The sequence below is a fragment of the Sebastes fasciatus genome, chromosome 4 (assembly GCF_043250625.1).
Source record: "Sebastes fasciatus isolate fSebFas1 chromosome 4, fSebFas1.pri, whole genome shotgun sequence".
NCBI lineage: Eukaryota > Metazoa > Chordata > Actinopteri > Perciformes > Sebastidae > Sebastes > Sebastes fasciatus.
The window spans coordinates 23,196,186-23,218,562 of NC_133798.1; the positions used below are offsets into that span (position 1 = coordinate 23,196,186).

Sequence of the window (22,377 nt, forward strand, 5' to 3'; positions counted from 1 at the left end):
ACGGTTGTCTGTGGCCAGCTGATTCTGCAGCCACATTAACACACCAAAAGGCTGTAAATCATCATATTAACATGTTTGTATTTGTTTATAAGCAATTAGAAGGTGGGGATTCAAGCATTGAATTCTGAAAGTGCATATGGAGGAGAAACTCTTTTTATAGACACAGTTTATGATATGAAACTAGTCTTATTTTGAAATGTATTAAAGACAAACAACCTCAGTGTTTTTCCATAATTTAATCATTATAAAATTATACAATACAAAAATGAAAATAAATAATTCGATACTTAAATAAACAGTTAAGGAAGTACTTAGGTTTATGATGTCACAATGCTAGAAAGAGGCAAATCACAGTCGCCAAGGAGATAGTCTCTTTTCAGGGTCGACATTTTGTTCACCACTTTAAAGCGCAGGGACCGCTGGCTGATGTCTTCCTCTGAGATGCTATCAAAGAAGAAATCCTCATTAAAGATGGGATTACGGCTCTTTCTGATGACCGTGCTGCGCTGCTTCTGGACTTTTCCGGGCACCAGAGAGAGGCTGACGCTGCAGTTGATAATCTTGGGGTCTACAGAGAGCGGATAGAGGCCCTCGGCGCTGATTAGTCGAACCCGTAGTCTTTGGTTATCCGGGCAGTACTCTGCTGACAGTCTCAGGCTGCCATCTTTCCCTATGGGTGCCATTCTCTCCTTCATTACCCTCTCTCTGTGCAGAGTCAGGTCCATGGGGAAGATGTTGGGTGGCGCCAGGCTGTAGCTGCTCGGCAGGCCTTCGGCTAACCCGTCTGACGCCCTCCTCATGACATTGGGGCTGTTGTCTGTGGAGCTGCCTTCATCTGTGGACAGGGAATTGTTCCTGGACACCATTGCTTTCCTCATGTTCCTTGACAACAGCAGTTCATGGCTCAGTGCTTTGAAGAGGGAAGACTTGGCAGGGCACCTGGTCAGCAGTGGCGAGCTGAAAGGAGAGGATTCAGTAGAGGAAGTGGTATCGCTGTCCAGAGTGGCCTGCCAGCTCAGGGCGTATCCTCTCGGGGAAAGCCTGGAGGTCAGGGCGTTGAGGCTGAATGAGGATGGAGAGGAGGAGGGCGAGGTGGAGGGGGAGACTTTGGAGCACACGCTGGATCGACTCCTGGGCAGCAGCAGGGGAGAGGAGCCAGGGTCGGAGTGGAAGAGAGACTCCTTTCTTCTGGTGTGGGGGCTCTCCAATAAGGTGCAAAAGCCATAGCAGGTTTGAGCTTTGGCCATGTGTGGAAGGGACAAAGCAGCCTGGCTCTGGGGATCGGCGTTGGTGGTTTCCTCATCGCTGCAGCCGTCATAGGGGCTGTCATCCACACTCTCCACCTGGATGATGTGCGAGTTCATGGGCTCATAATGTGTCACCTCTATTTCAGGGCTCACCCTCTCACAGGGCACCTTGGTAACACGAGCAGCTCGGCTCTGCTCCATGTTCTTTATCTCATGCAGGGATGGGATCGTCGGCGGGATGCAGAACTCTGGGATGTTGTCGGGGGTGATGACGTTAGGACAGAGGGAAATTCTTTTGGGTTTGTCACCTTTTTCTCCAAACATGATGTCGCTGATTTTAAAGCTGAGTTCTGCTGACGGGACAGGCAGGTTAGATCTCTCCACTGACACACGGATCTTCTCCACCACCCACATGGGTCCTCAGGTAGAAATTAGGAAACTCTGTAAAACCAAACAGATGTGTTTATAAGTTGTGTTCCACGATCAAACACACGTAAAAAAAAAAACGTCATCATATGAAAAAATCATCTACAATCATAAACTTTGCAGGAAGGTTTTCTTACCTTATTTTCTGAAGATAACCCACAAGTCTTTCCTGAGCAGGATTGGCGGAAAGCTCCAGCTAAAAGTTCAGGCTGTTGTGAGAAATCTCCGAGGCTCTCTTGACAGCAGATAGAGGTTCTTCTCTCTTGTCAGGACCAACACATCTGTGGCTGTTTGAGAGGTGAAGACAGTTTAAATGAAGCAGAAAACCAGTGGATGTAACACACGCCCCCCTGTGCTGCTCGAACAGGATCCTCCCTCTCTCCTTGGCCGCTGGTTCCCATGGAAATATCCAAGCCACAACAGAGCTCAGTGCCCCTGTAGTAACCGCTGTACTGTGTAGTGAGATAAGCTTACTACTTTGAAAGTGAACAACTGGTTAAAAGCAAATGGCAGGCTTTTCATTCACGTGTTTGTTTTCCATTCATTTAAATTAGACAGTGTGTTTGACCTTGTTCTGTGAACTTAAACAAGGTAATCTGATAAGATAATAACTCTAAACAATTTAAGAACTTTTGAAGGGCCATTACATTTTTAAAGGCGAAAGTTCAATAGATATAGCTGGTCTTGCTTTACTGTATTTAGGAGAGCTACAGGTTTATCTCTTAATAATTTCCTACTGACATCTTTGCTGTATTTAAATAAATGTGACATGTGCTATTGGTTGAACCATCTGGTATTAGTATTTTGTATATCTGCTTATTCCAGTGCTTCATTGATGGTATATCAAACTAAATTTTAATAGAAATTTTAAAGGTATAGTGTGTGCGATTTGGCGTGGATTTGTGGAGGCTAATAATAACTCATCATGAGGCCTTGTGTAACACACCAGTTGTGTGTGTTAATTTCTCAGTTGACCCCACTGATATGTCTGATCACACTTGTGAACAGATGAGATGGTTAAATGCATTAGGACAATCAGGACAGGGCTTGCACAATGTTGTCTGAATAGTCACTAAACAGTAAGGCAAGCAGTCTGCCACGGCATAGGTCATGTGACAGGTGGACTGGACTCAGGAAAAGCTAGATTTGTTTGATTATTACTAACTTTAAACCATCTTCACAAATGTTAAAAGGTACAGTGTGTAGGATATGGTGACATCTAGTGGTGTGGTTGCAGATTGCAACCAACGGAGTGCCCCTCCGCTCACTCCTCCCTTTCCAAGACTGCGGTAACGTGAGCCGCCGAGTGCAAAACAGCAGTAACGCTGTTTGCCTCACTGAGAGCCCATCTTTACCATAATAACACTACAAATACACAATGATTCTTAGTTTCAGGGCATTATACACTAATGAAAACATAGTTATGAAAATGATATTCCATTTCTGCTTATAGATCCCCCGAAATGTTAAACACTATTCGTTTAAGATGCCGGGCACATTTCTACTACTGCATCATCACTTCACTTGGAAAATTCTTGTTAGAATTTGCATATGAATGTCCCCGTCATTCAGCCTGATATTTGGATCTTGGACTTAAAATTTAAAATGACATCTTGTAGAGGTGAATAATGAATGTCATATTTACTGTATGTGTATACTATATATATACAGTAGAGTGTAATCATTCATCATCCAACACTTCCCCATTAGCAAAGAACTCCAGTGTTTGTAGGGCAGATATCATAACTCCTCGTTATCAGAGATGTCGTTTCTGAAAAGTCAACATCCGTGTTAAAAAGGACACTGAGAACATTGATTTATACACAGACACAAAGCACATTGTTCCTTCAACCTTCTTTGAAACATTGTCATGTCAGTGCTACCCTCTTGTGGTGGCACCTGAAGCAGCTGTATTATGAATGATCACCTAAATGCATGACAGAAAGCTGTACTTATGGTTGGTCTTCTATTCACTGGAACTGCTTTAATTTGGCGGTTAATGTATACTATATGTCCCCCCAAAAAACTTCTTGACACAAACTTAAGCAGTGCAGCTGAGAAATCAAACAAACCAGTGTCACTTCTGCTCGTTTTTGTCTGTTCACAGTAAGATGCTAAGAGAGATGATGTCACAAAGCTCCTCTCCGTCCTGGCCAAGGTTCAAGTGGAGCAACTTGGTTACCATGTGTTACCAGGCACTAAAGGACAGACTGATGTCAGTACTAACAATATACCAGGAAAGTGTCCTAAATGGGGGAACTTCCCAGAAATATTGTTTCCAATATGTTCAAGACACGTCAGTAATTCAAGTGTACCTCTCAAACATCTTGTACCTCTCAAACCAAGTGTGAGAATATAATGAATTGATAGTCAATTACAAAGATACTATGAATATTATACCTGCAGTAGTCAGAATGTTTTTGCCATCATTGGGCAAACATTCCGTAATAACCTTTCAGCATATTGTAATTCAAGTGTTCTGAGAGATGACTAGACTTCTGCACCTCCTCATGGCTCTGTTTACAGGCTTTAAAAAATCTCGCCTGTGACAGGAGACTTTGGCCAATCACAGGTCATTTCAGAGAGAGAGAGAGTGTTCCTATTGGCTGTACTCTACTCGCGAACCCCAATCAAACAGTCAAACTAGGCAGCGCTGATCAAATTTTATTATTAATATTCTGTTACTATAATTCCTATTTCTTGCCTCAAATATTTTTTAGAAACATCTTGTAGTGTACTGTTTAGCTGTACAATTAGAAAGTTTGCTCCGGCTGGTGGGCGGTGCTTGGTATTTCCTCAACTGATCTCAACATGGTTGCCGGGTCACAAACTTTCTCATTTTACAGCTAAACGATACACTACGAGATGTTTCTAAAATTTGAGGCGAGAAATAGGCATTACAGTAACAGAATATTGATTCATATTTGATCAGCGCTGCCTAGTTTGACCGTTTGATCGGAGTTCGTGAGTGATTGACAGCTGCTCAGAGACGGCAGACTCCAGCTCGGCTCTGATTGGTTTTTTTCCTCCAGTCTGTGAAATCTTGCAGATACTGTTAGAAGCACCAGAGGACACAGAGGCACATGATTTTTTTTCAGATTACCTGTTTCATGCACTACTGACACTTTTATAAAATCACTTTTTTTAATCACATTCGCTCCATTTCTACCGACTGCTGCTTTAACTCTGAAAATAGTATCTAAACTGATCAGAACACACACATGCACAGACATATAATGTGGGTCTGTGTGAGTGTCTGCTCTATGTTTGTTGCATGATAACTGCAATTATTACACTTTTACCTAATTTAACACAACATGCATAATTGGCAGGAGGCAAAAATTTTTAATGTCAAAGTTGTCATTGTTGTCTGGTTGCCATCAACAATAGATTTGAGGAAGTATAGCTCAGCATTTTATGAGATTCAGAAGAAGGGAAGTATGCAAGCAAACAATACCCATGCCAACCAGGGAGACAGATGATCAATCATCTTGTGATGTTTTAATATATGAATAATGTTAATGTAGTTGATAAATATTGACTGCCTTTTTTCCAAGTGTCTGATGAGTTGATCTTTGCATGGATGTTTGAACATCTCCATTAGGGGGCAGTCTATGCTCAGATTAAAAAAAAAACACCAGTACACCCATTGAGATGATAAACCAGAGAGGGAGATGCTAGTCTGACTGATGCATTAAATACTCTCTAGTTATCTCAAAATTTGATCATCAAAATACTGAATTAAAGCAAGATTTATGAATTCATCATTCAACTTGCAAACCTCCATTACAGCCATTTTTTTTCAATAATCCTATAACAGGTTACATGTTCTTTTTCTGGATGCCATTAATTTGTGTTATTTGTTTTTTCTGTATAGATCCCAGTTATAACATCATCTATGTGTGTCTTGTGTCAAAGTGTATGGATGGACTGTCCTACACACTGATGGTTTGGTCTGCTGACAGACAGCAGGTGTACTTCCCTGCACAAATCCAAAGCATTTTCAAAATAAAAGTCCTTCAAAATCTCTCATCTTTACGCGCGGATGCATCGCACGATTATCAGGTCTATTTTATCTCAATCAGCCTCATCTTGAGCCTTTTTTAAACCCATCTCGATCTGGCCATACATCTCTCTCTTGATCATCAGGATGACTGTGTGACGCCGCTTCCTTTTTCTCTTCGGCGCATAGATATGAGATGCGGTCGTTTCTCTTTTTTCCTCCTCTCCACTGTACTCCCGATCAACGAGGAGGGGCTTGATGCCGAGGAGGAGGCAGAGAGGAGGCAGGCAGGCTGAGCTGCTGCTGACCCGCTTGTGTCGCCTTTTAGCCTACATCAACCCAAACCAGGTCGCATGCATTAGCGAGTGACAGACATCAGGTAGGATTTCACCTTCATTTTTGTAATCATCTTGTTGTTCAAAGTGCTGTTCCTCCCACTATATACAGGGAGGCGGACTGCTCGATGTTGGCTCAGCAAGAAGCGCTGGAAAACCTTTTCATATTAACAACCCTATTTTTGCACATGATTAGATGTGTTCCACTTCATCTCCTCCTTGCTCTTCTTTTGGATTTAACACCAGTCGTGTTTTGCTTCATCCGATGCGTTATTATAAGCCTGTGTGACATGACTGCTTTTGACATTGACAGATAATAAGATGAATATTTCATTGACCTACTTGTTTGTTGCTGCATGTTTTAAAGATTTAGCCCAATTTGGTGCGTATAGAAGTGGGCTAAATAATATGCAACTAATGCTGCTCCAGCTCCAGCTCCATGGAGCATCCTTTTCTGCTCTGCAAAAGAAAATGTGCCTGTACAGTAACTTGGACTTGACCTGAATGTTATCTGGATCGGCTCAGCATCAAAGCTGTGTGTGTGAGGCTGTAGTAGTGCATGCAGGGATGTAACCACTGATGATGTACTGTATCGGCTGGCAGAAAATGTGGGCAGAATATAGGCAGGGGAATACTTTATAATAATGGTCTGTTTGGTCAAGTTTGTGAAGCTTGCCAGCCCACTAATCCTCTGTCCCTGTGATAAAAATCTGCTATTTCATGGATCCCTTTAAGAAAAATCCTTTTTTTTTTACTGCTTGACACCTGCCTGCTTACAGAGGTCAGATTACTTGCTATATACAGACACCAGCAGGGAGGACGTGCATCCCTGGATCGAAGGACATGACTCCTTAACTGCTGGGCCGCCCTGCTGCCTCATACAGATGTGTATGTGCTGCACTTGTGTCTAGAGATATTTTAAGAGCTGTGATGTGGTTGTTTCACACAGATACAGAGCATTACATGTTGGTGTAGGGCCACGCAGTACACCCCTACATATCTTTCCATGGTTGTTTTTTACATACAGATAGTACATTAGTTTGTGGAACAGATGTATGAGTGTTGGGCTTACCACATTAGCTACACGTCAGCCCCCTTCTGATATTCTCATTTACCGAAGAAGCTTTTGGCTGCTATACAACCACCCCGCCCCTCTACAGTATAGAGCAGCTGAGCATTCTCTACGAGAGGCATCTTGGATTATTAAGGGTCAATTCAAGGATACTCAAGCCGTGAGGGGGGTTTCAAAGCGATATTGTAGAGTGACATGTTTTGCCCGAGTGATGTAACTAGAAGAGTCGAGTTGTATCAGCAGACAGCTGTGATTCTGGATGGCTTTATACAGTAAGGCACCGCTGAGGGTGCTACAATAGGGGCTTAATTCCAACTGGGAGTAGCCATACTAGAAATGTACTCCCTGGTGGTACTGTTAGGCACCAGTTAGTGGAGGATAAAAGCATCCACCAACCACGCTGTAGGGAATGGTTGGTATGGGCTCCTCAGTAGCGGCAGCATTGTTGCATGTTGCTTATTGAATTTGTGCAATTTCCACATAGGATCTCTGTGTGTGTTAAGTATCAATTAAATGCTAGAGGGCTGGATTCTGGTTAGACATGTTCTGGTTTGAAGAAACACCATCTGCATGTTGATCGTGCGGCTTGGACACATCATAAGTGGTGAACCCAGGGTCATCAGGTGTTTCAGGTCTTTGATCATCAGACACCCTCACCTGGGCGACCCAGGCGACCTGGAAAGTATACAGTGTGCATATAGTGTGTCAAAACCAAATAGGTTGGAGGTTGACTATTGATGGTGTCAGACCAATTTTGCTTTGGCGCTGAAGTCTGCTTCAGGTGTGATGGAATAGAGATCTTAGCAAATTAGGGCTGCAACTACCGATTATTTTCATTGTTGATTAATCTGTCGATTATATTTTCTTGATTAATTGATTAGTTGTTTGGTCTATAAAATGGTGAAAAATGCAGATCAGTGTTTCCCAAAGCCCAGCATGACGTCCTCAAATGTCTTGTTTAGTCCACAACTCAAAGATATTCAGCTTACTGTCATAGAGGAGTAAAGAAACAGAAAACATTCACATTTAAGAAGCTGGAATTTTTCTCTTAAAAAGTTACTCAAATCTAGCGATTATCAAAATAGTTGGCGATTAATTTAATAGTTGACAACAAATCAATTAATCGTTGCAGCTTGCGAATTGCTTTACATTTAAGGAACAGTTTGTAAGATCTGGCGGTATCTAGCGATGAGGTTGCAGATTACAACTTCTCCCTTGTGCCAAGGGTGTAGGATTTCTAAGGTGGCCGACGCAAAAACGCGAATGGCCCTCTCTAGAGCCAGTTGCTGCAAGAGTAAAGTGTTTACAGTGTGTGTACATGGGAAGTGAGTGATGAAGCAAGAGAGAGAGCATCAGCAATGATGGGAGTGAGTAACCTTATCGACTCCGGCCCAGGCAGGAAAAATTAGGTGTTTGGTTTGTCCATTCTGGGCTACTGTTGAAACATGGTGGTGCAACACGGCGGACTCCGTGATGAGGACCCGCTCCCTATATATGATATGAACGGCTTAATCTAAGGTAACAAAAACACAACGGTTCTTATTTTCAGGTGATTATACACTAAAGAAAACATACTTATTCATATTATATTCAATTTCTGCCAATATATCCCCCTAATTGTTACACACTGGTCCTTTACTAGAAGCCATGAAATGTTTCTGTTGAAATGATTTATATAATGATAAAGATGACGACATACACATTTTCACAGTTATATTTTTGTCAACATATTAAGTGATAGGATCATGTGTGCATCTCTCATAGTGTCTAGAAAAAAGATTTGTTGAATGGCAGATTGGTTAAATGTGCCAATAGAGAATAATCTGCAGATTACATAGTGCTGTGAAGGCTTTATGAGTCGTAAATACCTTTCCCCTTATAATGGAATTGAGCTGGATTGTCTATAGGATTAATGTGTTTATGTTTAGACTAGCCACAACATATTTGCTCATTGTGTTTGCATATAGCATCATGCGTTCAGATATCTCACTTTGTGGACATACTGAAGCTATGTAAATCTCAGTGCACCTGTTGGTTCACAACGAGCCCCTTTGCTTGCCCATGTTTCATACAGAAGCGGAGACCTTCCCAATCTGAGCATCTGCAACGAACACTGCACACTTTCCCACCACACGGTACGCAGATATAATTAGATCACAGCACCAACAATGTCACAAGTTCATATGCAGCATGCATCTGCCAGCGGCAACTGATAAAAGCCTACTGTTCCATCAAACACAACACTAGATACTATTCACAAGACCCAAGGTTATAAAAGCAGGGTTTGTAAGCTTGTGCCAAAAGAAATCAGAAAAGTTTTAAAACATAAAAAGTAGCACAAACTCGTAGATATCGTCAACATTTCCTCCTGCCTAATCCTTTGAAATATTAGATACTGCAATTTGGCTTTGCAGTGGTAATTAAAACCAAGCTCTATTTAAACGCTGCCGTTTTTCCCACTCATTGCCAGCTATTGAAGAGGCCATTACCACAGTGATTCCGTATTATGGGAAGCTATTAAGGGTATCTCTGCTACAACAACTTTAGTTCACTCTTTCAACTCTGCGCCCAATTTACTGGGAATCACAGTCTCAAACATGGTCTTTAAATGCACCGCGTGCTCTCATGAAGTGCTTTTACTCAGCGTTCTTGCAAATTGTGCAACCCAGGGAGAAACACGAAATCCTTAAACTGCTCCATAAATAACTATAACAAGGTCATGCATTCACATGTAAGCATTTTGATCCACAAAGTGTTGAGAACATGCGATTGTTAAAGACAAAGCCTCGACTGTGTTTCCGTGCTGTTCATTAGAAAGTGATTTTCCTCTCAGCTGTTGCAGTTGCTCCATCATCAAGAATACATTCCTGGTCGGAATTCCCCAGGAAATGTTCAGCTCGGGGTGGGGGGGTATGGAGTTTAAGAGTCATTGGAGAGTGTGATTGTTGAACCATATTTAATGCAAGAGTGTGTAGGAGGTGGAAACTAAAACACACCCCATGCTGTCGCTGTGACCCAGCCTTTGTGTTTGGTGTTTAGCGGCGAAATAGATCTCTCCTATGTATTTTCTCTCTGCTGTCTCTCTGTGATCGCAGCCTCTTTAGGGCTTGGCTCGCCTCCAGGTCTGATTCTATAGAACAAGAGGTAGATGTATAAGCTGGCTGCCATCCCCGCTCCTCCACTAGTACTGTACATCAATCTGAATTCATAATTTCCTGTATTTTTCCCCAGCAGATGACTGTGGCAGGCAGTCAATATGTGAGAGAGCTGTAATGCAGATGGGACATTTTTTTCATTAGCAAGCACTTGACCACATTCCCAATGTGCTTTCACATTTAAAGTAAGGTTGGTCTCACATCAGATTAAATTGGTTGCATGCTTGATTAATAATTGTTGGCCATTATATCTATGCGTATCAATATTAGTACATCCACAGGTCACTCAGTTAATGATCCTGAACCAGCAGTTTAATGTTCTGCAGTTTTATTTTATTGTTTTTAGAGGTGCTCTATACATTATCCAAAGCATTAATATAGCAGCAAACAACTATTAGCTATGTAAAGATTTAGAGGAGTAATGTCTACCTGAGCAGAGAATGAAGTCACTCTCCCTCCGTGTGTGATGTAATCTGAGCCTCCTCCTTGCTTTGTTGACATAGCCGTGCCGGCCGCACGTGCCTTTTAATGCATGTGAGCGTGCCCCACTGGCTATAGCTCATGGCCGCCGCTCTGCACTACTGTCATACGGCGGTTACAGCTGAAAACACTGTCGCGACTGATGGCGTCATTGTAGAAGTGTAGCACCTACCCACCGGTTCTGTTGCCTTCGTTGTCATTGTTGTGCTTTTAGCACCGTTAGCTACGAACCGACAGTTCAGCCGTCGCCATGTTGAGAACCGTGCAGAGGCAATAGAAATGCCCCCAATCTTGCATTTAGCACCTTTAACTTGCAGAATTGTCAATAATATCTACAACAATCTAGTTTTTTTTAGTTTTTTTAATTGAAGGTAGAAAGGAAGTAGGGCTGGGTGATATGACCAAAATATTCTATCCCGACATAGGTCATTTCCTATCTCGATAACAATATACGTATATCATGATATTGCATGTTTTCTGGTAATTCAATAAATAAATAGTCTATATGAAATAACCACATGGTAAAGCCTATTTTGGTATACTTCTGTGTCAATGAAATACTTGACAAATGAAAAGTAGTTTCTCATTTTAAGAACTTGAGTGCAAAATGAACATAACAGTTTTAGTAAATAAATAAATATAGGCCTAGCCTATATCGCAATAGAAACAATATATAAAAGTATATATGATTGACATTTTTATATTGTTTTGACGTCATATTGCCCAGCCCTAAAAGAAAGAAAGCAGTTAATTGTTTCATCTTTCCATTTGTGATCAGGTCAGCTGATCGTGTTTGCAGCACATGACATCATTTGTTATGATTGAGCATAATGTGAAGAACAACCAATAGGTCAAGTGGTACTATATTGAACACAATCCTCACAGAGCTGGCAGTCGTGGCAGATACAGTTCTTTTCCCGAAGTATTTACTGTACATGTGGTCTGAAGTGACGCGGCTGTGCTAGTGATGCGTAAGCAGCAGACTCAGAAGTAGGTCAGTGGATGCCGGCGAGTTGTGCTTTAGGTCAGAAGCAGTGGTATGGCCGCTGGCACGTCTCATCAGCAGGTCACATGAGATGCCAGTTTGAAGTAGCAGACGACAGGTCTGTCATGCACACAGTACATGGTACCAATTTTGGTTAGTGGCATAAAAGAAAAGAGGTGTGATCTGAGGGTTCCCTGAGCACCAGCTGTCAGCTTAAGTAAATAGCTGTCTACTTACCTTTGGCTGCTTTAATATATGAATTGTAGTAAATGTAGGTACTTTTTTCAATTATGATTAATTTAATTAATATTCTTTCACCTAATCCTGTGTGTGTGCGTGTGTGCGTGCGTGTGTGCGTGCAAGCTTTGAGGTAGAGCTAATTTAGCCTTGAGCGAGCATCTGCCAAAAGCTTGAGCATTTTTGCTGAAATTTTAAATAGTTTGCTCTTGTGTAAATTGCGTAAATGACTTCATTAACATTCAGTTTCACTTGTGAAGTGTCAGAGAGAGTAAGTGTGCAATTGACAGTAGTAATTTTGTTACGTCTCTGTTTTGGTGTTACAGAGGAACACTGGAATGATTTCGGAACATGAGCCACTCTGCCTGAGGCAAACTGATTATCAGTGCTAGTAAAGACCATGTGATACCTGTGCTAAAGATCATGTGATATACAGCCTCCTCTGAAAAAGGGGAGAGTGGCTCCACTAATGCTTTCTTGTCTCTGACATGTTTCTCTGTAGAACAAGTCTGAGTGAATACAATTAGGAATCCATTTTGCATTGCATTGCATTGCATTGCAGGAGCTGATGTACATTATTCTGTTCAAGTCAATATTTTGCCTTCTATTCTTCTTACAGTGCAAAACGCTGCTTTGGGTTTTAATGGTCACAGGATCCATAGAACACAGTTTATCACCTGGTAGTCTTTGTTCAGTTATAATGGCTGCTTGTGTCCCCTCGTTTTAACAAGCCCAGCTTATTTTCAGTGCTCGGAGCATCTAGCGGTCTCTTTGCTGAGAAGTACATTTTAAGGTACACTCAAAAAAGGATTGAGAACGAAGTGTTCTTGTGCATTCACAGTGTCTTTTTTGGCTGTGTGTTGCATAATCAAAGAAATGTAAGTTCTCTTCTACACTTTACTAGGGATGTCATGATACCAGAAATGTAGTAGTCGATACCAATACCAATGAAATTCCACGATTCTGGATACCCAATTTGATACCGAGGTAAAAAATGAAACAATAAACTCCTTTATTACCGTTTGCATACTGATTTTTGCGAATATATTATTTCACCCTGATGATCTGCCTCAAACTACATTTTACAAGATTACATCTGAACACATTATGATAACATTATAATTTACCTTCGCCCAGTTCGTTTTTACTGAATATATCTTGAATGCATCATAATGCAACTCAATGCAACCATGGATGTATAAAGAGAACTCAGTGGCGCATGAAGTTTGACTTCCGAGTATAAAATTACCCGGATCTTCTGGCGATCTTCCACATCCATTGGGCCCATAGAGCAAGCGCAGTAGCGTTTTCCTTTAACCCCGCCTCCCAGTCCTTGGTCCAGCCACGGTGTGGGGCTCATTCACATAAACGGAGGAAGGGAAATAAATCTGGATTCGGCTATTAGTGCATTTTACAACTTTTAGGACCTAATGATTTAAATAAAGGTTATTCAAGTGTTTGTACTGGGAAGTTGATTTACCTCAACAAAAAAAATTAGCCGCTGATTTACACACGTCTGTTTCCCAATGTAAGTCTATGAGAAAAAGTTTTTTTGGGTCTAATGGCATCACGTGACGGACACGGAAGTTGTAATTCCACTGTTTGGTCAATATGTTAAATTTGTTTCAAAGCCCGGCACACGTCCTGGCGGCTTGAATGCAGCCCTCCGTACATTAGCTGTTAGTTCCGTTATTTAGCCAAGCAGGACTATGCTGCCCTGCTAACGTTACTAGCTCTCCTCCTGCCAATTTAAACATGGATTTGTTGTTCACAATGCAGTATTATCAAGGAAATAATCTATCATTTCCGGGACGACGGGGCGCCGTTAGTCTCGAGCCCTGATCCCCGGTACCTACGGTACTGTAGAAAAATGAGTACCGTCAGGGTTTCGTAATTTTGGCTTCGACTTGATACCGAAGTATCGGTTCTTGTGACATTCCTACACTATACAGTCTATGTTGAGAGCTTTTGTATTAGTATACATTATCATTTAGGTGTAATTATATGCTCTGCCTTTGGTTGCGTTTGTTGTGGCCAGTATCACAAAGAAAGACATTAGACATGCGCTCTTAAAGGCTCTGATGGTTTTGCCTCCTACATCATCATGCTGGGAGTGTTTTTCACTGACGGGGGTGGGGGGTCTCCCAGGAACGCCACAGGAGCTAGAGGTCAATGACAGTGGGGCAGAAATCCTAGTGAGCGAGGCACTTGCCATCGATCCGCATCAATGATGCATCACAGCCAAATACAGCTGAGTGGTAGGGGGTCCTGCACCACAGCACAGTAAGACAATAATCACTTGATGACACGCAGATTTTTTACACCCTTTTACACCAAAGAGCAGCGTATGAAGTAATCCCAGTATTTGCTCGTGATGGGAGATGTCCAGAGGTTGAGATGCTTACACAATTTTTCGGACAGAGGGAGCAAAGGCTAGCTGCACCGGGACAGAGGCGAGATGGAATAACAGACAGATAAAGTAAACAAAATGATATTGCTGTTGAATGGCGCCGTTCATCTTGTTTTAGGGAGAGTTGACAAGCCAGTAGCTTCACATCAAGGTTAATTGAGGGCCGTCAGGTCCTTTTGTGTGTACAGCAGCTGTCAGGCTGTTTTTGTGAGTGCCTGGGGGGAAGGACTCTCCTGTCTGAAGAGCAGCACTGAAATTACTGCTATCCTCTGCTCTGATCCTCTGCAGGCTGCGAGGGTTGCTGACCGAGCAAGAACTCTCTCTCTCTCTCTCTCTCTCTCTCTCCTTCCCTCTCTACTCAGGGCTATGTAGTGTCAGCACCTCGAGTCTCAAAGAAGAACTGTAGACCGCTCTGACACACTCTTGTCGAAATCCTTTCACATTGGCCTGGCGGAAGTGCATCTAGCAGCTGGATGCTGTACTGTATAAGTGATTGTGTTTCTTTAGCCTTGTATATTCAGCTCATCAGCAGTGCAGTGACCTTGTGTTAAGGGCAGAGGGACTCTCTGGTTACCCTCAGTGGAAGGCAATAGCTAGGATTACATTCGTTGCTCTGTTTTTGGAGATGGAATGATAAAGTTGATTCAGGAGACCGTGGCTTGATTTGTATTGGTTCTCTCCATAAAGCTTTTATTTTACAGTGACCATTTTGAACTTGGACCACATTTTGTATGAGAAGAGTGAACCTTGAAGAGCTAGTACAGCACACATATTCTCTAGTACTGTGTTGCACAAAGGTGTAGGCTTCTCCGCTACCAAAGAAATCTCAAGTTAACCAGTAGTCATGGAATTTCTTCGCCTAATTGAAGAGTTGATTTAACTGAAAAATCTATCAAATTGTCTCTCCACAGATGTAGTCATGCAGATGGATCTCTCAAAACCTAGTGCTAATTAAGAACAAAACCTTTGTCATTTTTCTCTAATGACTAATGATTATTAGCTCATTCTCCTTAAATCTGCACTAATACATTTTTATATGAACAATAGATGAAATGTGGATGTGAAAGGGATCACTCATAATGCCAAACTTAAGCGGTTTCTGGTGGCGGCAGACACTTGTTCTCAATATCAAAGCTCTAAAAGACACTGTACACTTCCTGCCCAGCACCACAGACTTAGTGACTAGCTGGTGAACAGAGCAGAGCATTTAGCCACTAAAGAGACAGATTTATTAGGGTTGCATGCACCGCTATCGATATCAGACATCAGGCCGGTACTGATTCAAACATCTGGATCGGGTATCGTGACAATGGAGCCAATCTGTTCTATTTAATTCTATGTTTATATACTATACATATTATATACTGGAATTTGAATCCCTGTTTAAGTTTTGGCCAATTTGTTGCTGCATTAAAAAGGTTTACATTTGAAATGTAAATCCTGTTCATTTTTAAGATTTATTTACCAAGTTGCTGGTTTACGATTTATTATTTTAATAATAAATAACAATTAGATAATTTATATCTATGCATTTATTTGTTACATTTTGGTTTTACAGAGTTAAGAAAGCAATGTTTAAGACAAACCTGCTGTTGCCTTACACATAAAGGAATGATCCAGTCACTTCCACACAGTGAGGCATACAGCTTAGTAATTAAACACTGGTAACGTATTGGTACTCAGTGTTGACCGATACCCAAAGCCCAGGTATCTCTATCAGTATCGGGACTGACAAGTTATATCAGTGCATCCCTAACATTTATTAACAAATACAATATATAGGAGCTGGTGGGGACTAAAAAAGGGCTAAAAGACAAAGAAGTTTGGACATTCGCCAGGTGGTCAGAAACACAAAAAACAAATATTAATGCTAATGCAGCTCTGTGTCTCCTAGATGTGTACAGTCAAATAGGCAACTGTTTGCTAACGTGTTAGCCTTAACAACTTTATAAGATGATAACATGTCAGTGTTATGGCTTGTTGCACTGACCCCAGGTTGCAAAAAAATTTAAAAATAAATTAATGTTTCTTTTTAAAAAATTGCCAAAACCTAAGTGACAAAAAATGTCCCTAATGACCAATAGGGTCGAATCAATACCTTCTTAGTTATGACCGAAATGTGTCTGTATCGCTGACTCATCCACAATGAATGTCAGGTCAGATTTGTTATTTTGTTTATTTGTTCTTTGGTCAGATAAATTCTGATTCAAATCATAATTCTCAAATTTTTTATTATTTGTTTATTAAGGCTGCTGGCGTTCTAGACAGCATTTAACATACGAGAACTTTGGCTTCTTTTGTGAAAATGAAGTGAAAAGAGGGGATTATAGAAAAAAAATGTCAGGTTTGACAGTAAGGTATCGAAAAAAATTATGGTTTTGGTGTCAGTACCATACTCAGATATACCGTGAGCACGATTGTCAAAAGACTGCAAACAATACTCAGCCCTGGTGACCAATTACTTTACTGTTTCAGGCTGCAGCTCTACTAAGACGCAGCACAAAGCACCGGGAACACTTGGAATTAGACAACTATTTCAAAATGCTTCCTTAGTGAGCAATAGCTCATTAGTACAGTATCCAACATCTTTTCTAATATCTAATTTTATTAACTTAACTTTTAACTGTTACATCCATCTGCCCTCAGGAGTGCGTTGACTCAACCTTAGTTGTTATGCTGCTCCTCTGGGTCGAGTGCAACACAACTTCTAAATGGTCGCTGTGGGAATAAGGTCCCCTGGCCTGATGGCACAAAATCATTAGCAAAGGAGGACGTTTTGATTCATGTCAGGAATTAATTATACGAAATCCTGATGTTTCATACCGTAACCTTGTTTATCAGTACGCTGTTGTTCTTAGAGCGGAACGAGAGCTGAATATAAATGTTGACTTTCCTCAGAACATGCATTTTCTGGCAAATCAGAGCCGATGAGCTGACCTGAGTTTGTCTTCAATTTCCTGCGACTGTGTCAGCATCCACTGAAGTGAGGGAGATATCAACATCCTCCGAAAGCTGATTCTAATATAATCTCTCGTCTCTCAGTGTTTTGTTTTTTTCACTTGTATCTATGCATCTTGGCCTGTTAGTGATGCTGGGTTACTTTAACATGCTGAGAAGCTGGATTGAAGCTTTGTTTCTCAGGAACGCCTCCTGGATGTTGTGTGATTTTGTGCATAATTACACTGAAAAGAAATCAGCGTAGCATTTACAGAACAGAAATAGAAGCCAGCGTTCATTCATCTCCTGTAAAGTGTACCATGGGAGTCACATCACATCATGTGGCTTTTACGGCGGAGGAAAGAAAGAGGCTCCAGGCTATAGGAGCTGATGGCACAGTCAACACTAATAGCCTATCATATCATGTGTACATTACCTATTTGATTGTTTCCCTTCCATTGTGCTCTCTAACACATTCCCCGTGGCTATTCTGCTGTGACACTGGTTCAACCTGCTTATGAACATGTGCAGTACAATAATAGTAATACAGTTACCCAGTAGAATAATCACGTTATTTATAGAAGCGTTGTTAAATTCAATCTACAGCTCTGAATCATGTTGTCAAAGTCAGTGAGCCATCAAAGCGAGCGGTCATTGTCCCGATGATGCCCCGCCTGTTCAATGCAGCACAACATTAATGGACAGTGTTTTATGTAAGATGAGACATCTTGAAAATTCCCTAAATAGAGCAACCATTATATGCCTGCTTCATGCATGTGCTTGCATGTTGTCACAGACGGCTTCTCTGGCACTCAAGCTGTAAGAATTGCTTCTTTTGATTTTGTGAAAGCATAATATCCGGACTGCTAATAACTGTATGCAGTATTAATTGGATAAAATGGAGGCTACTTGGACAAAGTAACGGTTTAATGGCTTTGATTTCAAACCCTTAATGTGCTTTGCTGTATGCACGGCGAGAAAAGCAGCCCTGTGTGCTACCGATACAGTTGATGTTAAATCTATAAGGAATATTCTGTCCCCAGTGGGAAAGGGATATTTCATGCATATTAAAGGTTAATCATGAAATTAAGAGTTATATAAGCATAAGTTAACTTTAGCACCAAGTATAATGTGGGCATCTCAAGGCACCTTGAATTTTTTTTCTCCAAATTTGACCACTTTCTTCAGGGAAGAAGTTGAACATTTTCAGTTTTGAGTGCAGCAGCGGGCAGTAGAGGTTTTTTTTTTTAACATCCCCATGAAATACTGAAGCATTTGTCATATTTCTGTCAATGCAGTTGGCACAGGTGAAGTGGATGCTGCTGATTTGGATTACTGAGGACACTGTGCAGCAGTCACATACTGTGGTACCTAATTCCATGGCATTAGAGGATGACTTGCAGGCTTAGCACACATGGATCATTTTTATCTCTCCTTCTGCACAAACACACGGTGCATATACATACAAACTCTCTTCCCATCTTTTATTCATTCTGTGAATGCAATATAAGGAATATATTAAAGCGTGACTAATGTTACTGTATATAGGGCTGTCAAAGTTAATGGGATAACTAAAATTGGTTTTAACGCCACTGATTTCTTTAACGCATTAACACATCTTTAATCGAAGGAGGCTAAATAACGCTCCAAACTTGTGGTAATTTTCGGTGAGTGAAACTGGCACTGACAACTGTTTGCCCTGTTATGATTTGAGCATATTGTTTATTCTAAATGCGGTACCTGTGAGGGTTTCTGGACAATATTTGTCATTGTTTTGTGTTGTTAATTGATTTCCAATGATAAATATATACATACATTACATACATACATTTACATGCATACATATTTACCCACTCCGATGTTGATACGAGTATTAAATACTTGACAAATCTATTTTTAAGGTACATTTTGAACAGATAAAAAATGTGTGATTAATTTGCGATTAGTTTGCGATTAACTAGGGACAATCATGCGATTAATCGTGCTTAAATATTTTAATCGATTGACAGCCCTATTATATATATGGTTTAGGACAAGAAATGCTGCAACACTATGCAACTAACACTCCTGTGTCGTCTCACTGTGCAACATTCATCATGACAAACGTGCATCACTGAATTAGAATGGTCTTGTCTGAGCCGTTGTCATTACTAAAAGGCTCTAGTACAATAAGCAGAATTCATTTTCATCAAGAAAACATCAAAACCTTTTCTCCTGATCGTTGTGAACAAATAGATGTGAGCTAGGAGCACATGCAGTGTGCTGTTCCAAATATTTCTAAAAGAATATATAATACAAAAAAATCATTCAACAATACATGGCACAGCCTGAGAAGTACAGTTTTTAAGATCTAATATTAGAAAGTTGCAGACATCCTTTCTTTGCCCAAATGGAGATAGTGTATAAGTTTAAAATGATACGGTGTTAATTTCTCGCCACTATTACCATCTGTTCAGTCCACTATATGGCAGCTGTTTGCTTCTCTCTCTGTCGAGTCTTCAGTTTCCTCTTCGGAGATTGATGGACCTGCAGCCAATAGAGGGTAGCTGCCCACCCGCAGTGGACATGCTACCCCGGCGAGATTATACCCACGAGATGACACCGTTTCACTCCAGTCTGGCTAGGACGGGGTCATATAACATAGCCAGGTGTGTGTGCCAGCCTGAAGTCAAAGGTCATTCTAGTGCTAATGATCACAGCTGGGGATCCTCCCTTTGAAAACACTATAAAGTGGCTGATCTGGGGTTTTCTGATAATTACCTCTGATTTGTTTCTGCCGTGTTTTATTCATTCTCCATGCATTCTGCCCTTTTCATAATCCAAAATCAAATGTAGTGCTGTCACAAGTGGGATTATTGATGTGGTTGTTTAATGACTGTCAGGATCTTTGGCATTTATTTGTGATTTACGGCCTATGTGAGGAGCTCATACTGGGGAAACATGCACTATATTTACAGTTTGATTTGATTTCTCTCTGCCTGGGAAAAGGCTGTCATAAATTACAGGAATCTCACGGAGCGAGGCACTGTGAAGCTTTATAAATTCCCCACTGGGAGGTGGGACAAAGAGACGGCGGAGGAGGCTGTGCTCTGAAAGGGCGATCTGTGTGCGACTTCAGTGGGAGACGGCATCCTCGACACATGGCACGAGCTCAGAGGCATTGCTTAGATTGTGGCTGGCTTGTCATGTAAGGCGGCTCACTCTGCACTCTGTTAGCTCCAGCCTGCGAGCCCTTCTCATTCAGCCATTCTTTGTGCAGATAAGGATTGCTATGGGTATTTTAGGAGGAACTGCTTGGTGATGCTAGTGCAGCAGAGATTCCTGGGTTTATTTATTCCCATGCAGTCTTTTAGTGAGTGAGACTATTGTTAACTCCGACCAACAGCACTAATGATGCGCTGCCAATATCTTCTGTGCATACACCAGGCCTGCACATCCTGGATGTCTCAATGAGATGAATCTGTCTGCCTCCCTTTGGTGCAGAACTGTGGGACTAATTGAATTACACATCCCCCCTCCTTAGCTTCTCGCTCCCATGGGAGCGCACAACTAATCATTTGGAATCTCTGTTTTTCAGAAATGGGGATGGGCGGGTGTATCAATGCTTCTCCTATGAGCAGCCAACTGTATAGCCACTTTCGTTAATTTTCCAAAACATCTCCATAGCTACCGTGGGATAAGATGTCATCACCCCCAGAGGGTTCCAAACCTTTTGACCTCTAAAGGACGCGGTCCCGCCACAGCTGGCGCCCAGATGTACCCCACAAAGTTGCTCGCTAATGAAAGAAGAGTTCAATTTAGGAAGTTGGCTGATGAGTTTTCCCCGGAGCACAATATTTAAAGTTGATGAAGTATAACAATATATGTGACCTCACTCCAGACATTTACTTTATTTGGATGGTGTATAGATTATATTCTACATTTTGAGGATTGGCTGATGTGTTGTTTTGGTCTTAGTCGACTAAGATTTCTTTGGCGCTATCAATCGATTAAAATATTGAATTGCTATTAATCGCATGATGTCTATGATTAATCGTGATTAATCACGCATTTTTTATCTGTGTCTATATCTATGATGATGTGATTATCATAAAGTGGGCATGTCTGTAAAAGGGGAGACTTGTGGGTACCCATAGAACCCATTTTCATTCACATATCTTGTGGTCAGAGGTCAAGGGACCCCTTTGAAAATGACCATGACAGTTTTTCCTTGCGGAAATTTAGTGCAAGTTTAAAGCGTTATTTAGCCTTCTTCGTGACAAGATGACATGGTTGGTACCAATGGATTCTTTAGGTTTCCTAGTTTCATATGATGCATCTATGTTGTTGCATTAATGCGTTAAAGACATTAGTGGTGTTGAGAACAAATTTGCGTTAACGCATTATTATCGCATTAACATTGATAGACAAGATGAGCTAATATGACCAATGGATTCCTTACAGTATGTTTTTTAATTTCATATGATGCCAGTATCTTCACTTAATCTTTAAAACCGAGCCAGCTACAACTTCTGGAAGATCGATTGCGTTAATGCGTTAAAGAAAATAGTGGCATGAAAACAAATTTGCATTAACGTGTTATTATTGCATTAACTTTGACAGCCTTAATTTCTTTAGTCGTTTTTATGCTTTTTTCAGGCTAAATGACTTCATTCCAAGAAACTTCTGAGCACATCTCTGCTGAACACAAGATTTAAAGTGGTACTTTTGTTTGAGAAAGTTCATATTTACAGATCTGTTGATTAAATCAACTAATAGTGTAGTCGACAAAATTGTATAAGTTTTAGTTAACTAAGAAATTCTTTGATCGAGAACAGCCCGACTACTATAACTGAAATATTGCAATAAGTAATTAGGATAACGGACCTTTCCCTGCCCTGTGCTGTGAAGCAGAGGTGTGCGCTAAAGCACAACACTGTAAAATGTCAAACCTGCCTGAAGTCCTAAACTCACAGCTTAACATTGTAACGAAGGATGTCGTGAAGATTAACACTGAGCCCAATTAAACCCAGTTTACTTAACTGTTTCTGGCTAGCATGAAGCCTTGTTACCAACATCCACAGTGCAATTTACAGCCAGTATAATGAAAC

General features: G+C 41.1%; 2 protein-coding genes across 3 annotated transcripts in view; one reads left to right on the top strand and one right to left on the bottom strand.

Moving 5' to 3' along the window:
* Positions 1-228: 228 nt before the first annotated feature.
* Positions 229-2,185, bottom strand: c2cd4a (C2 calcium dependent domain containing 4A). The gene is made up of 2 exons (XM_074634328.1): positions 1,811-2,185; positions 229-1,688 (listed from the first exon to the last, which is right to left on the bottom strand). Exon 2 carries the CDS (start codon positions 1,659-1,661, stop codon positions 318-320), a length of 1,344 nt encoding a protein of 447 aa, XP_074490429.1. The 5' UTR covers positions 1,662-1,688; positions 1,811-2,185; the 3' UTR covers positions 229-317.
* Positions 2,186-5,849: 3,664 nt separating this feature from the next.
* tln2b (talin 2b) overlaps positions 5,850-22,377 on the top strand; it is a 106,555-nt gene continuing 90,027 nt past the window's right edge. Inside the window, exon 1 of one of the 2 annotated variants that reach the window (XM_074632926.1) lies at positions 5,850-6,055. The gene's annotated coding sequence lies outside the window, so the exon portion shown is untranslated. The remainder of the gene's footprint in view (positions 6,056-22,377) is intronic. The other variant, XM_074632924.1, reaches the window with a different exon arrangement.